Source organism: Patagioenas fasciata, chromosome 11 (assembly GCF_037038585.1).
Source record: "Patagioenas fasciata isolate bPatFas1 chromosome 11, bPatFas1.hap1, whole genome shotgun sequence".
Taxonomy (NCBI): Eukaryota; Metazoa; Chordata; class Aves; order Columbiformes; family Columbidae; genus Patagioenas; species Patagioenas fasciata.
Window position 1 is genome coordinate 5,993,555 of NC_092530.1, and position 13,084 is coordinate 6,006,638.

The window sequence follows — 13,084 nt, forward strand, 5'->3', positions numbered from 1 at the left end:
GGCTGTGCCCATCCACACCTCCCTGCAGTGCCCAGCTGAATCAGGGCACCCCAGAGCCAGCCCAGCACCAGCAGCACTGCACCATCCCCAGGCATTGCCATCCCCGCTGTGTCAGCCTCTCCTCGGTGCCACCCCAAATGTTCTCGCAGCAATGCCGTGGTGTGAGTGCCAGGGACAATGCTAAAACTGTCACCCAAGTGCTGTCCCCCGTCCATGTGCCGCTGGGGAGGGGTCCAGACACTGCCCCCTTCCCTGGCCCAGCCCGGTAGCACCGGGTGCAGAGGATCCCCCTGCCCACGGCTGCACCCCACGAGCCTGCAGTGCCACGAGGGCACTCAGTGCCCAAGAGCTTGCCCCTCCCAGGGTGGGCACCTGCCACCCCCGCTGCCACAGGGACAAACCACACAAGACAGAACCTGGACAGATGTGCAGCTGCTGCTGCTCCTTTAGTGTGAGAGAGACACAACAGCACGCGGCGAGGCATGGGCACCGGCACACGCTGCTGGTGCGGTGATGAGCTGAGGGCTGCCAGCCCTCCCCACAGCAGCACATCCCCCAGCACCCAGTGGGTGCAGTCTTTGGTCCTCGTAGTGTCCTCGGGTGAGCACGGGGGTAGCTGAGATGGGAGGGATGCAGGGGACCCCACTGCTGCCGGGCACTGTCCCAGGGTAGGGTTAGGTAGGCGTGGGGTATAGTGTTCAATGGGCCGGGGAGGCCCATGCGTGGAGCAGCCCCGCAGGGCTGTGCGGTGCCAAGCGGGCAGGCGTGGGTGCTGCCTGCACCCTGGGGCTGCGCTGCCTGGCTGGGGTCACCCCTAAAAGGGCTCAGCCCACCCTGCCTCCCCAAAAGGCTTCCTCCCCCGCCCCAAGCTGCCGCTGGTTGCACGAAACCCCTGTGCAAAATCAGTGTCAAGGCACTTTCCTGTCCCATGAGGACAGACAGCGGTGGGGCGAGTGGATGACACAGGTTGAGGTCTAAGTGCTATCTGAGGCTGCTGCAGCACAGAGGAAGGGTGCAGGTAACCCATTTTGTTCTTAGCATGGTTTTTCCTCTATTAATTTCTCCTGGTGCCAGGGCAGAGGCTGGAGGCACAGGCTGGATGACACCGGGTATCCCTTTGCCCACAGAGCTGGTGGCAGGGGGTACCTGCAGCCCCTGGTCTACTGCTCCCAGCACCTCCTTCCCTGGCAGGGCACCATCCCTGGGCACCCAGCACCCACCTCAGCCCCCCATGGTGCCTCCAACTGGCGGGGAGCGGGTTAAGGACCTGCTGGCCACGGCCATTGTTTTGGACACAATGGAGAGGAAGAGGATGCCGGAGCCGAAATTCCTCCAGCTCCCACCGGACAGATGGACAGAGCCGGACAAATAGACAGGACAGAGGGCGAGGATGGTTTAACCCTTCCAGGCGCTGCGTGGGGTCGCCCCGAGGCAGCCAGGGGGATGCTGTGGGACAGGCACTGGTGTCCAGGACAAGGTGGAGGGACCCCTGTAGGCATACAGAGACCTCAGGGGGTGGCAGGATGCGTCCATCTGGTCCTGCTGGGCCGCAAGGTGCTGGGTAGCCACTGAGCCCATGGCACCTCTGCAGCACAAACCCCCCACCAGGGCCTGCACTGACACCCCCTCCCCTGCTTGGTACACTGGAAAAATAAATAAAAGGCAGGGGTTGGACAGACGGACAGACACAGCGAGACCCCCTGATGGGCCAGATCCACTTTGGAAGCAAGCTGGGGCCACAGCCAGGGTCCCGGGGGAGATTGGGTGGGGGGCTAGCAGCCCTTGGGGGTCTGGCCAAGGCTCTCACGCAGGCACCGGAGCTGCTCCTGGCCCAGTTTGATCTTCTCCTCCAGCTCCCGCTGCTCAGTGATGAGGGCCGACTTCATTTTGATGAAGTGCTGGTAGTCCTGGAGGTGCTCGGCGGGCAGGTACCGCGCCACCATGGCGCCCACCGCCTCCTCCCGCCGCCCCACGTGCTCCTTCAGCTCCTTGGCGTCCTCCAGCTGCGCCACCAGCAGCTGCTGCTTCTCCCGCAGGGCCAACTGTGGGCAAGACGGGCTGTGTTAGCGGGGGTCCCGCGCCCCAACGCCCCGCGAGCGGCCCTCTGCCCACCTTATCCTCGGCGGGGGCGTGCGGCCCCAGGCTGCCCAGCGCGGTCTCCACCCGGGCCAGGCGCCCCGAGAGGGAAAGCAGGAGGTTGACCACCTTGTCCAGGTCGCCCACAAAGAGGCGGTACTTGTCGAACTCCCCCGGGGTGCAGAGGGCTTGCAGACGGGTGGCCACGTCCTCGCCCAGCGCCCCGTTGGCGCTGATGTCCTCCTGCAGCCCGCGCTGCGCCTCCCGCAGCACCGCCAGCTTGCGGCTCAGGCTCTCGATCAGCTGCAGCTGTTGGAGAGAAGGGGTCAGAGCAACTGGGGCCACCCTCTGCTGGGACCAGGGCACTGGGACATGAGCGCAGGTGTGCCACACTGCATTGGGCCCCACAGACCACAAGCACCTGGTGATGCCCCTGGTGTCCACCAGCTACCGGCAATGCCCCCAGTCCCTGTGAGCATCTGGCAATGTCTCAGACCCCGTGAGCAAACAGCAATGCCCCAGTTCCCAGGAGCACCCAGTGACACCCCCAGTCCTCGCCAGCACCCAGAGATGCCCCTCATCCCTGTGAGTATCTGGCAATGCCCATGAGCATCCAGTGATGCCCCTGGTCCCCAACAGCATACAGTGACACTCCCAAGCCCCCACAAGCACCCGACAATGGCCTCACAGTCATCTGGCAGCATCCCAGCCCCTGTTAGCATCCAGCAATGTCCCTGGTCTCTGTAAGCACCTGGTGATGTCCCTGGTCCCCATGAGCATCCAGCAACGTCCCCAGTTCCCACGAGCACCTGGCGATGGCAGTGGGGAACCCCAAGGGCATCAACCCAGAAGTGCCCACTTTACCTTCTTCTCCACTAGCTCGTGGTCCACCTCCTCCTCCTCATCCTCTGAGCTCCGCTCCACCACCTCGGGCAGCTCCTTCACCTTGCTGAGGGGCTCGGCTTTGCCCGCTGCTGTGCCGTAATACGTCGGGTAGGAGGTGGAGCTGGCAGTGCTCCCAGGGGGTGGTGAGATGGGCTCGAAGCCCTGCCTGCGGGGACAGGGGCTCAGCGTCAGGTGGTGGGTGCAGCCTGTCCCTGGCACACTGCCCAGTGCCACACCAGCCCTACCTGTCCTGCGCCAGAGCCTCCAGGTGCCAGTCCTTCTGCAAACGCTCCCGCCAGGGCTGCCGCTCCCCTGCCACCAGCAGCTCACCCACCACCTCGGTGCCGGTGCTGCGGGGAGCCGGGGGGGCCAGGATGCCGGCCAGGGAGCTGTCCCTGCCTGCCACGTCCCACAGCAGCTCCTCCGAGTCCATGCGGCGGGGCTGGGGCCGGCCCCCCTGGCAGCTCGGCCCCTCCGCTGCTCCAGGGCTGGGCTTGGACAGCTCTGAGGTGGCGGGGCTGGGGCCACCATGCAGGAGCATGGAGCACTCACCCCCGCTGTGGGGCCCAGCCCATCCCTGCTCCTGGTTCTGGCCGAGCCTTTGGGGCTGATCTTCCATCTCCCAGGGGTGCTTCGCCTTTGGTCGCTCCTCCCCGGCCCCCATCGCCCTGCTGACACACACCCGGGGAACCCACATCAGCTCCCATGCCCACCCGTGGGGGATGGCGACACACAGGGCCACATCCACCCCCATGGAAAGAGGTCAGGGACAGCCCCCACCCCAGAAACCACCCCGGCCTGGCGCAGGGGGTGGATTAGGATGCTCTGACACAGGGTTCAAAGGGCCACGTATCCTCAAAAGCCACCCAGTGTCCAGGCTGTGCCCACAGCCCTGGACCCAGCCCCATGCCATGGTGGCACTTGCCTGCAAATCTCAGTGCTGCCAGTATCAGGCTCGGGTGTCCTGCGGAGCGATCCAGGAGGCTCAGGTCGGGGCCAGGCACCTGGCAGGGCAGGGGGGCGAGCGGCGTGTCCCCGGGTCCAGCCCCCCTGCTCCCCGGTGAGGCTCTGTGACCGCTCGCGCGTGGCCTCGGCAATGCTGCGTGTTGGCACCGGGGCGGCGGCGAAAGCAGAGCTGTGCCCGGAACCATCTGGCAGGCGCTGGGACATCCGGCGCTGCCTGTACTTCTCCCAGTTCGGGGGAGGTGGGCGAGGAGGTGGGGGACCCTTCTTTTTGGGGACATCAGGGGGGTCCAGCTTGCCACGCAGAACGTCCCTCCGGTCACGGCCCCGGGGGCTGGCAGGCTCCAGGTTGAGGTGGCTCTCAGAGAAGGCTCTGCCCCGCAGCGGGCGGTGCAGGAGGTCCGGGGGGCTCTCGGGGGAGCGGGGCAGGCGGTCGCCATCCCATGAGAGATCATGCGTGGACGTGGCCCGGTAGCAGGGTGGCCACTCCGGCTCGGTGCTCTCAAAGCAGGGGCGGAATGGGCCGAGCCTTGGGAAGCCCGGTTGATAGCGGGAGAGCTCGCTGGGGAGAGAACAGGGCATCCATGCCCCCCAGACAGTCACCCCCTGGCAGCTCATGTCCACCCCTGCCTCAGTTTCCCCAGCTGGCGTCATCCAGCACCACTGGCAGGGAAAGCCTCAGCTCTCCTGGTGCCCCTGTGCTGGGCACAGTTCCCCAGAGATGCCCCAGCTCCCTGGGGATGGGTGAGGAGGGAACGACCCCTCCCTGCCATGGGCACCCTCTGGGTCTCCCAGGCCCTGCTCACCCCAGGGGGCACAGGCTCTCGCTTCGCAATGCACAGCAGGGCTGTGGCAAGGGCATTACAGGTGGTGCTTTATACATCACCAAACAAAATCACAGTGGTCCCCACCTCCCTGGCAGAGGACCCCACTGAGCAGCATGCACGTCCCGGCACCCTGGCACCCGGCATGGGCTCACCTGATGGACTGGCTGGATTTCCTGGTTATTGCCGGTGGTTCCCAGTCGTCCAGAGGAAATTCCTGCACGGGGGAAGGAGGGAGAGTGTGAAAATAGGGTCAGCATCCCGCTCCCCAGCACGCCACAGTCCATCCCTGTCCAGGCTCAGTAGGCATGCAGGGGGTCTGCAGGGCTCCCTGTGGGCACAGCACCCCCTACCCCAACCCAGGCACGCTCCAGGGGTGCAGGATGGTGCCAGTGCTGCCCCCCAGCACAGTCCCAGGGTGGTCACTCACCGGGGCGAAAGGTCTCCGGGGGGGCCAGGCGTCGCTCTCCTCCCGCCCAGGGCGAGGGGCTGGGCAGCAGCAGTCAGGGCAGCGTGCCCAGGGCTGAGGGTGGCAGCGGCAGGCACGGCCGTGGGGCAGCAGTGGAGGGCACAGGTCCCCTCCGCAGTAGCGGCAGGGCTCGGGGCGCAGGGGAACCCCATAGGGGTAGGAGAAGCCCCGCAGGTACTCCAGCTCCCCCGGCCTCCCCAGCGGCTTGTAGCAGGGGGGCTGCTCCCGGCAGCACTCGGTGTAGTGGCCAGCAGAGCTGGGGCAGCCAGGTGAGGGGGGGCCATAGGGCTGGTCCACAGAGAGACGGCGGGTGTCCCGGCGCTCGGGGCCGGGGGGCTGGAAGGCACTGGGATCCCTTGCCGGTGGCTTGCTGTGCCGGGGCGGTGTCGGCCGGCTGCTCTCCTCAAAGAACCGACGGCGGTCAGCAAAGGGCAGCAGGACGGCCTCATCGCTGCCCCGTGCTGGGGAACTGGGGGCCACTGGGCCCTGCCCATAGCCCTCCAGCTCACCAGGGCTGGGCGAGCGCTGTGGCTGTAGCTTGCGCTCTGGGGACCAGCGCCAGCGGCCCCGGACCATCGGCACCGCCCGGTCGGGGGACGGGGCCCCTTTGGGGACTGGCAGTGGGTCAGGGGTGGGTATGCCCCGGTCCCCAGAGCAGCCAGGGTTCCTGCTGTCATCGCTCAGTGCAGGGCTGAGGCACTTGGCTGGGGTGTGGGGTCTCTCAGCGGGCACACCGCCCTCGGGGGGCTCCTCCTCCACCGGCTCCTCGCCAGGCGGCGGGGCGCCGGGACCCCGGCTCTTCTGCAGCTGGGCCTTGCGTCTCTGGATCTCGTTGCGCAGGCTGGTGGCGAAGCGGTCGCTGCGGCGGCGCATCTGAGCGGAGCGGTGGGGAGGACCTGCAGCCCGGCGGCCCCCCGCCCGGCTCTCCTCCTCCGCCGGCCCCTCGGTGCCATGTGGTGGGTTGGCCCCTGGCCCATCCTGCCCGCAGGCTTGCTGCAGCTCGGGGCAGCAGTGGTAGGGTGGCAGGCGGCAGCACGGCTCTGGGCAGAGCGGGGGGTCCTGGGCAGCCCCTGCAGCCCCTGGCCGGCTGCCCTCAGGGTGAAGTGGAGAGAGGGTCCAGTGGTGCCCGTTGGGGGCCGGTGAGGCTCGGCCGCTGCCAGTGCCCACCTTGAGGGAGCGGAGCTGGGAGGCCAGCAGCTGCTCGGGAGCACTGTGCCGGTGTACTGTGTGGCCCTTGAGCGGGGAGAGCAAAGGGTTGTCACCTGCCGCCATGGCATCCGGCACTCGATGCACGCTGCCATCCGGGTACAGCCGGTTGCCAGGCTCTGTGCTCTCCCCCAGGAGCGGCTCAGCCTGGCACCGGTCCGGGTGGGAGCTCAGCATGTAATACTGGTCGGCAGAGAGACGATCCTTCATGGAGTACAGCACCGGCGTCCTCCTGCCCGCCGCCTCTGCCTCCCTGTCCTGCTGGCAGAGGAAGGTGTCGGAGATCCACCGGCCCTTGGCGTGCAGCATGTCCACCGACACCGATGCCCGGTGCCTGTCCCCTCCGCTGGCTGGGGCTGCTCGCAGGCTGTCCCTCCTGACAGGGGGCTGGGGGGGCACGGGCGCCCGCCAGGCCTCTGGGTGTTGGCTGGCAGGTGGCTCGGCCCCCGTGGTCAGGTAGCGCCCGTCGGGGGGCTTGCAGAGGCCTTGGAGGCTGGAGTCGGCAGAGGCGGCCTCCTCGGGGCGGAGGGACAGAGCGCAGTCAGAGGCGATGGAGCTGGCGGAGAAGGAGCTGTAGGCTGAGTCCCGCTTGCTGTGGTACATGCCCTGGTCAACGGGTGAGGGGTCCCCTTCATAGTAGGCCTGGCCAGGCTGGTCCAGGCTCTCCATGCTCCCGATGGAGCTGCTCCGGTCAGTGCTGCAGTGCCGGGACAGCGGGTTCCACTGCAGGGACAGCTCGCTGCTGCCCGGCCCCACGCCGGTGTTAGGGGTGCCCGCCACCCCCCGCCCAGCTCCCCGCCAGCCCCTCCGATGGGCACGAGATCACGGACGGCCAACACCTCCCTCCACATACACCCCTCCCAGGACAGAGGGGCATGGGCTGGAACAGCCCCAACTTGCCCTTCACCCCCAGGTTTGGGCGCAGCACCAGGGCTGCCCTGGCACAGCCAGGGAGAGCAGGCACAGGGACACAGGGTGTGCACCGCTCTGGCCACTTGGGATGTGTCTGCTCTGGCGGGGGGACGCCGGGACTCAGCTCCTGGCCGGCTCGGCGGAGCCACCGCCCCTTCCTGCCGGCAGTGCCGAGTAAACAGGCAGGGGAAAGGGCAGCGGGCGACAGGACGTGTGGGGATGCCCAAGAGCGGTGTGGGACAGCCAAGTGAGCTCCCGCCCCGCGCCCCCTCCACCCCAACTCAAGCGGGCGCCTCGTCTGCCCCCTCCTCTCGTGCGGTCCCATGGGTGCCCTCAGGGTGGGTCGGGGGTCTCACCTGACATCACACCCTGAGGGCCAGGAGAGGCTGAAGGCGTCAGCAGGGCAGTGCATGGCAGGGGCGTCGGGGCGGCTTTCGGCAAGTTTGGCCACGTGCCAGGAATGGGGCCGGAGAACGGGCACGCTCCTCCTGCCAAGAGCAACAGCGGGAGAGGACAAGAATGGGGAGGAAGCCGGGCCGAGGAACCGGGGCTGAAGTCACTTCCTACGAGGCTTCCTGTCCCCCTCAGGCCAGCGCCCGCCCGAGGGGGACGGCAGCGAGGAGGGTCCAGCCCTGCCAGCACCCGGCGCGGGCAGGGGGATCTCACAGCTCTCCCTGGCTGCTGGGGCTCCCCTGCCTGCAGTGTCCCTGCTACCAGCAACAAGAAGGGACCAAGGACATGGCCCTAGTGCAGCCCATGGACAATGCCCCAGCAGGCCAAGGGTCTCTGCCAGGACTGGAGCAGCTCGGCAGGCATGTCAAGGGACCCTGAGGCCACATCTGTGTCCCCACCACAAGCCTGACCTTCCCCCCTTGTCCCTCAGCATTTACAGCAAGCACCAGCCACATCACATCCTCCGGAAGGGGTCTTGTGTCAGGCCCCGTCCCACCCCCTGTGCCAGACAGCCATGGGGGTCTCCAGTCCTACCAGTGCATGCAGGCGGCGATGTCCTGTGCCACCACACAGACATGTAGGCAGATGCCACCTCCTGTACCCCCCAAGTGTCCAGTGCTGCCCCAGCATCCATCAGGTCAGCAGAGAGGGTGGCAGGGATGAGCTGTGAGGTCAGCACAGGGATCCCTCCCCACCCAGAGCCCCCAAACTCACCATGGATGCTGCTGAGCCCCAGCACAGCTCCGTGGCACCCCCTGCCCTGTGGGCAGTGCCCCAGGCTGCCCCAGCCCCTGGGTGCTGCCGGAGCTGGAGCCGCGTCAGGATGCAGCCAGGGAGTGGATGCGGGTCAGGGAGGAGGGGATGACTGCAGCACCCGGCCCTGCCTCTCCTTCCTTTCCCAGGCAGGCAGCAGGCAGGCAGGCAGGAAGGGAGAGGAGCGGCCACGCTACAAGATACCGCCCAGCAAAAGGAGGTGTTGAGCCCGCCACACTGCCCCGGCTCTGCTGGCAGCACACTGGGCTGGGGAACCCCCCACCGCGGGGTGCTGGGCAGCCATGGTGGGGCTGACCCCTGCCCTGTCTGAGCACGGGGCAGCTCCAGGCTGGAGACGGGCACTGCCAGGCTCCCACCAGTCCTCCAACCGGGCGATGCCCCCCAGCCTTGGCACCACCACCCCCCTACCCGCAGCGCTGCCAACCTGCGGACGATCATCTTCAGGGTGCGGTAGGAGCCCTTGATGAGGATCAGGGCCTCCTGGCGGGACCCATACAGTGGTGTCCCGCTGATGTTCACCAGCTCATCGCCCGGCTGCAGCCGGCGGGACAGCGCAGCTTTGCCCCCGTCCTCCACCTGGGTGACAGAGCGGGGTGTCAGGGAGATAGCAGCCCCCCAGAACACCCCAGGGGGTGTGCCACTGCCTTTGGGTGCCAGAAAGACACTTCAGAAAGGGGTGCCTGCACCCCAGGAACCGCAGAGGGATCTGCGGCGCCAGGCTCCCTCCTTGCCCCAGTCACATGAATTTCTGAGCAAGGAAAGGGCATAAGGGAGGAGGAGAAGAAAAATGTCCCATCCCAGCAGATTCCCCCGCAGGCATGGGCAGCACAAGGGCCCTTTGTCCGCCACAGATGCCAGCCCCCGGCTGCTGCTCCCAGCCCCACGTTGGCCCTGCCCAGGCACCCGTGATTATTCCGATGCCCGAAGGACGCCGTCACATCGTGTAGGCCCAGGAGACCCAACAGCTGGGGAACTGCTGAGCTGTGCCTGGCCCTGGCACACACCTACCCGACCCTGGCACCTATAGCTGAAATGAGCCTGGTGCCCCATAGCACCACAGCTTGGGAGGCACGGCGCCACAGCGCTGCTGACACAGAGGGGCCCCAGCCCACCCCCTCTGCCCCAGCAGGCAGGTGCAGTGCAGGCAGAGTGCCGGTGCTGGTGCCCATTCCTGCCCATCCTGCCGCTCCTAACGTCAGGGATCACCATGCCGTGCCCCTCACACTGCAGTGCTGGCAAATGAGCCTCGCTGCTGGGTTGCATGCTAGCAGCAGTACAGGACATGCAGAAACACAGCACAGGACATGCAGACACACAGCACAGGACATAGGGTGTCTTCTGCCGCCATACCTGGCACAGATGTGGACCCCGACCTGCCTGGATGCTACAGCCCCCCACAGGGTGACGGGCAGAGCTGGCCTGGCACCGTGCTGGGGCTCCTGTGACCAACCTGCCCACAGGCTCCTCACCCTGCCCTGCCGCTCCTAGCCCGGCAGAGAAACGACCTCTGCCCGCAGTACCCACAGCAATGACTCCACAGCCCAGCCTGGGTGGCAGCCAGGTCCCAGTGCCAGGGGGCACCCACGGCTCCCCAGCAGGCCGGCCACCACACATGTGCCCCCAGGCACCTTTTCCCAGCCCTGGTGCTGGGCAGGGCTCAGGGGGCATCCCCCTGCCTGTGGGTGACATGACACCCGCGGAGCCAGGCAGGGGCAGCCAGGCCTCCTGCCCAGCCCGGCACTGCCCCATGGCTCTGTCTGGCACCGCTGTGCCCAGGGCCTCACAGCCCTCCCGTTTTTTAGGGAACTGAGCATTGCAATGCCATGTCCAGGCTGAGGAAAGCATGATGCGCCTGCCTGTGCGGGCAGGGGGCCCTGGCAGGGGGCTCTAGCTGGCTGCAAGGGCTCCTAGTCCCACCATGCACTCGCTGGAGCACCTGGGTTTAACCCCTGCCACGCAGGCAGCTCCAGCAGAGCAGGCACCCAGAGCAGGCTGCACCTTCACCCCAGTCCTCTGCCCGGCCAGATGCCCACTCCATCCTGCCCCGTGTCCACGGGGCTGAGTCAGCGGTAACAGGTCATCCTCCCCTGAGCTGTGCTGCTCTCTGGGCCACTGCGTGTGCCGGGACGGACATGGCTCAGCCCTGGCATCACTCACAAAAAGCTAAATGTGGCACAAACAGTCCCTTGTTTTGCCTTCACCACCAGTGAACTCAGTGCTGTCAGCCAAACCCTGCCGCTTGTCGCCCTGCCAGGCTGGGCCGGCACTGGTCATTTCTCTGACGTTCACTCTGGGCCCTAATGGTGGGCACCAGCTGGCTCACTGGAATATCCGCCGGCCCCAGGAGAGACTCGTCTTAGGAGTCACAGCCACGGCAGTGCCTGCCCTGTGCCCACCCCGGCCACGCTGACCTCCCTCCTTGCCCCTGATGTGCACAGGGGCCCAGCACCAGAGGGCACTCAGCAGCAGCCCCACGGACGGGCCGAAGCCCGGGCCAGTCCCGCCACGGGACTCCGCCACAGGAAGGGATCCCACCCGGAGTGGCTCAGAGATCAAGCTGTCTCACCGAGCACCGGGACCCCCTTCCCCTTTCCGGCGCAGGACGCGGGGCCCCCCGCACCGCAGGCGGGACTGCCCTCCCCGCACGGGCCGGCACGCACACACCTCGGCAGAGCCGCCCCAGGGGACCCTCCCCTGAATGCACAGAGCGCTGGAACAAGCCCCCTTTGTCTGCACGGCACACGCGGCAGCGGCGGCCCGGCCGGGGGAGCGCGGAGGCCGGCCCGCCCTGGCCCGCAAGGACCGCCCCCCCGCCATCAGCAGCGGTGGGGAACATCCTCTGGCCCCCCATCCCCTCCTCCAAAAGTCGGCGGACCCAGCGGGACCCACCGCTCCGAGGCCCGGCAGCGCCCCCCCGCCCCGGCTCCCAGCAGGGCCCCGGCTCCCGCCCGCCGGCGGTGCCACCCCGGCCGCAGGGCAGGGACCGGAGCCACTTTTCCAGCTCCCCCAGCCAGACCACGCTGCCCGCGTCCCGGCGCAGGGCGTGGAGGGCCCCGGGGCGCAGCCAGCCCGGCTCAGGGCAGGGAGGCAGCCCCGGGGCCGCGACAGAGCCCGACCCGCCAGCACCCTGGCCCCGACAGGTCGGTGGCACTGAGCGGGCAGGCAGCCAAGCCGTCCGGTGACAGAGGCTCGGCCGGGCTCCGCGGGGGGCCGGGGTGCTGGTGCACCCCCGGCTGCTGCCCGGCCCCCAGCGGGTTTCCCAGGAGGGCGATGCCCCGGCGGGGCCACGGGAATCGGTGACCCCTGCGTGGCGGGGCGTCGTGGCCGTGGGTCCGGACCCTCGCTCTCCCGGTTCCCGGCTGCAAAAGGTTCCTGGCTCGACACCACAGTCCGACACCAGTCCCCTGACTCGGGGACGGCCCTGCCCAGGAGTTTCGGGGGTGCCGGGACACGGCAGACTGGTCCCCCCCGAGTGGCACCCAACGTCCCCTCAGACGCCGGTCCCCGGGTTACCAGTGGGCGCGGCACCATGGGTGGGCAGACGAAGGGGGGACTTCCCCCCCCGGCTGCGCCCCGCGGGACGGGACCGACAGGGACGTGGGGGCCGCCCCCGCCGCCAGCCCAACGGATGTGCCAGAGGAATTTCTTCCTGCCGCCGGGCCTGGGCTGCCCCTCCGCCCCCACAGCCCCGCTCCCACTCTCCCCCGCGGCTCGGGGTGGCGGATCGCGGGGGAACGCGGGAACGAGCGGCTGCCACGGGCCCGCCCCGCCGAGATACGCGACCCCACGGCCGGGACTCCCCGCGCCCCCAGCGCCGTCGCGCACCGCGCGTCCCCCCCGTCCCGGGTCCCCCCCCTCCCGCGCCCCGCCACGGGTTGGAGGCCCCTCGCGGGATGATGCCGCGGAGCCCCCGCGGGACCGCGTCCGGCGACGCCTACCTTGGAGACGATGAGGGGCTCGCCGTGCTCCAGCCCGCCGCGCAGCGTGAAGCCCCAGGGCGCGCCCCCCTGCAGCTGCACATGCACGTACTGGGGGGCGCCGGGCCGGCCTTCGGCCCGCTCCATGGCCGCTACCGCCCCATCCCGGCCCGGCCCGGCCCGGCCCCGCACCGCGGAGGAAATGACACCCCCGCCCGCCCGGGCAGAGCGGCGGGGAGCCGAGCGGCGGGGCGGGGCCGGTCCGGCACCGGGGCTGCTCCGCCGCCGCCAATGAGGAGCGGGGGGACGGCGGCGATCGGCTCGGCTCGGCGCGGCACAGCTCGGCTTGGCTGGCTAGGCATGGCACGACTCAGCTCAACATGCCGTGGCATAGCTTGGTTCAGCTCAGCATGGCACAGCTCGGCTCAGCCCAGCACAGCATGGCATAGCACAACACAGCTCAGTTTGGCATGGCTCGGTTTGGCTCAGCTAGGCACAACACGGCTCAGCACAGCATGACACAGCTCAGCTCAGCACAGCACAGCATGCAATGGCTCAGCATAACATGGCACAGCTTGGCTCAGCCCAGTTCAGCACAGCTCAGC

The 13,084-nt window shown here is 68.3% G+C and overlaps 1 protein-coding gene across 11 annotated transcripts; it reads right to left on the bottom strand.

Annotated features, from left to right (window-relative positions):
- Positions 1 to 419: 419 nt before the first annotated feature.
- On the bottom strand, positions 420 to 12,702 carry SHROOM4 (shroom family member 4). 11 transcript variants are annotated; one of them, XM_065846359.2, is made up of 11 exons: positions 12,501 to 12,702; positions 8,987 to 9,138; positions 7,692 to 7,823; positions 5,179 to 7,120; positions 4,904 to 4,965; positions 3,887 to 4,486; positions 3,207 to 3,632; positions 2,941 to 3,127; positions 2,113 to 2,385; positions 1,808 to 2,042; positions 420 to 1,489 (listed from the first exon to the last, which is right to left on the bottom strand). In XM_065846359.2, the coding sequence occupies exons 1-11, from the start codon at positions 12,624 to 12,626 to the stop codon at positions 1,260 to 1,262; spliced, it is 4,365 nt and encodes a 1,454-aa protein (XP_065702431.1). In that variant the 5' UTR covers positions 12,627 to 12,702; the 3' UTR covers positions 420 to 1,259. The 11 variants fall into 11 exon arrangements, with proteins under 11 accessions (XP_065702431.1, XP_065702429.1, XP_065702430.1 ...); XM_065846357.2 differs by having other exon boundaries at positions 5,179 to 7,162; XM_065846358.2 differs by having other exon boundaries at positions 3,207 to 3,629; positions 5,179 to 7,165.
- Positions 12,703 to 13,084: the final 382 nt, after the last annotated feature.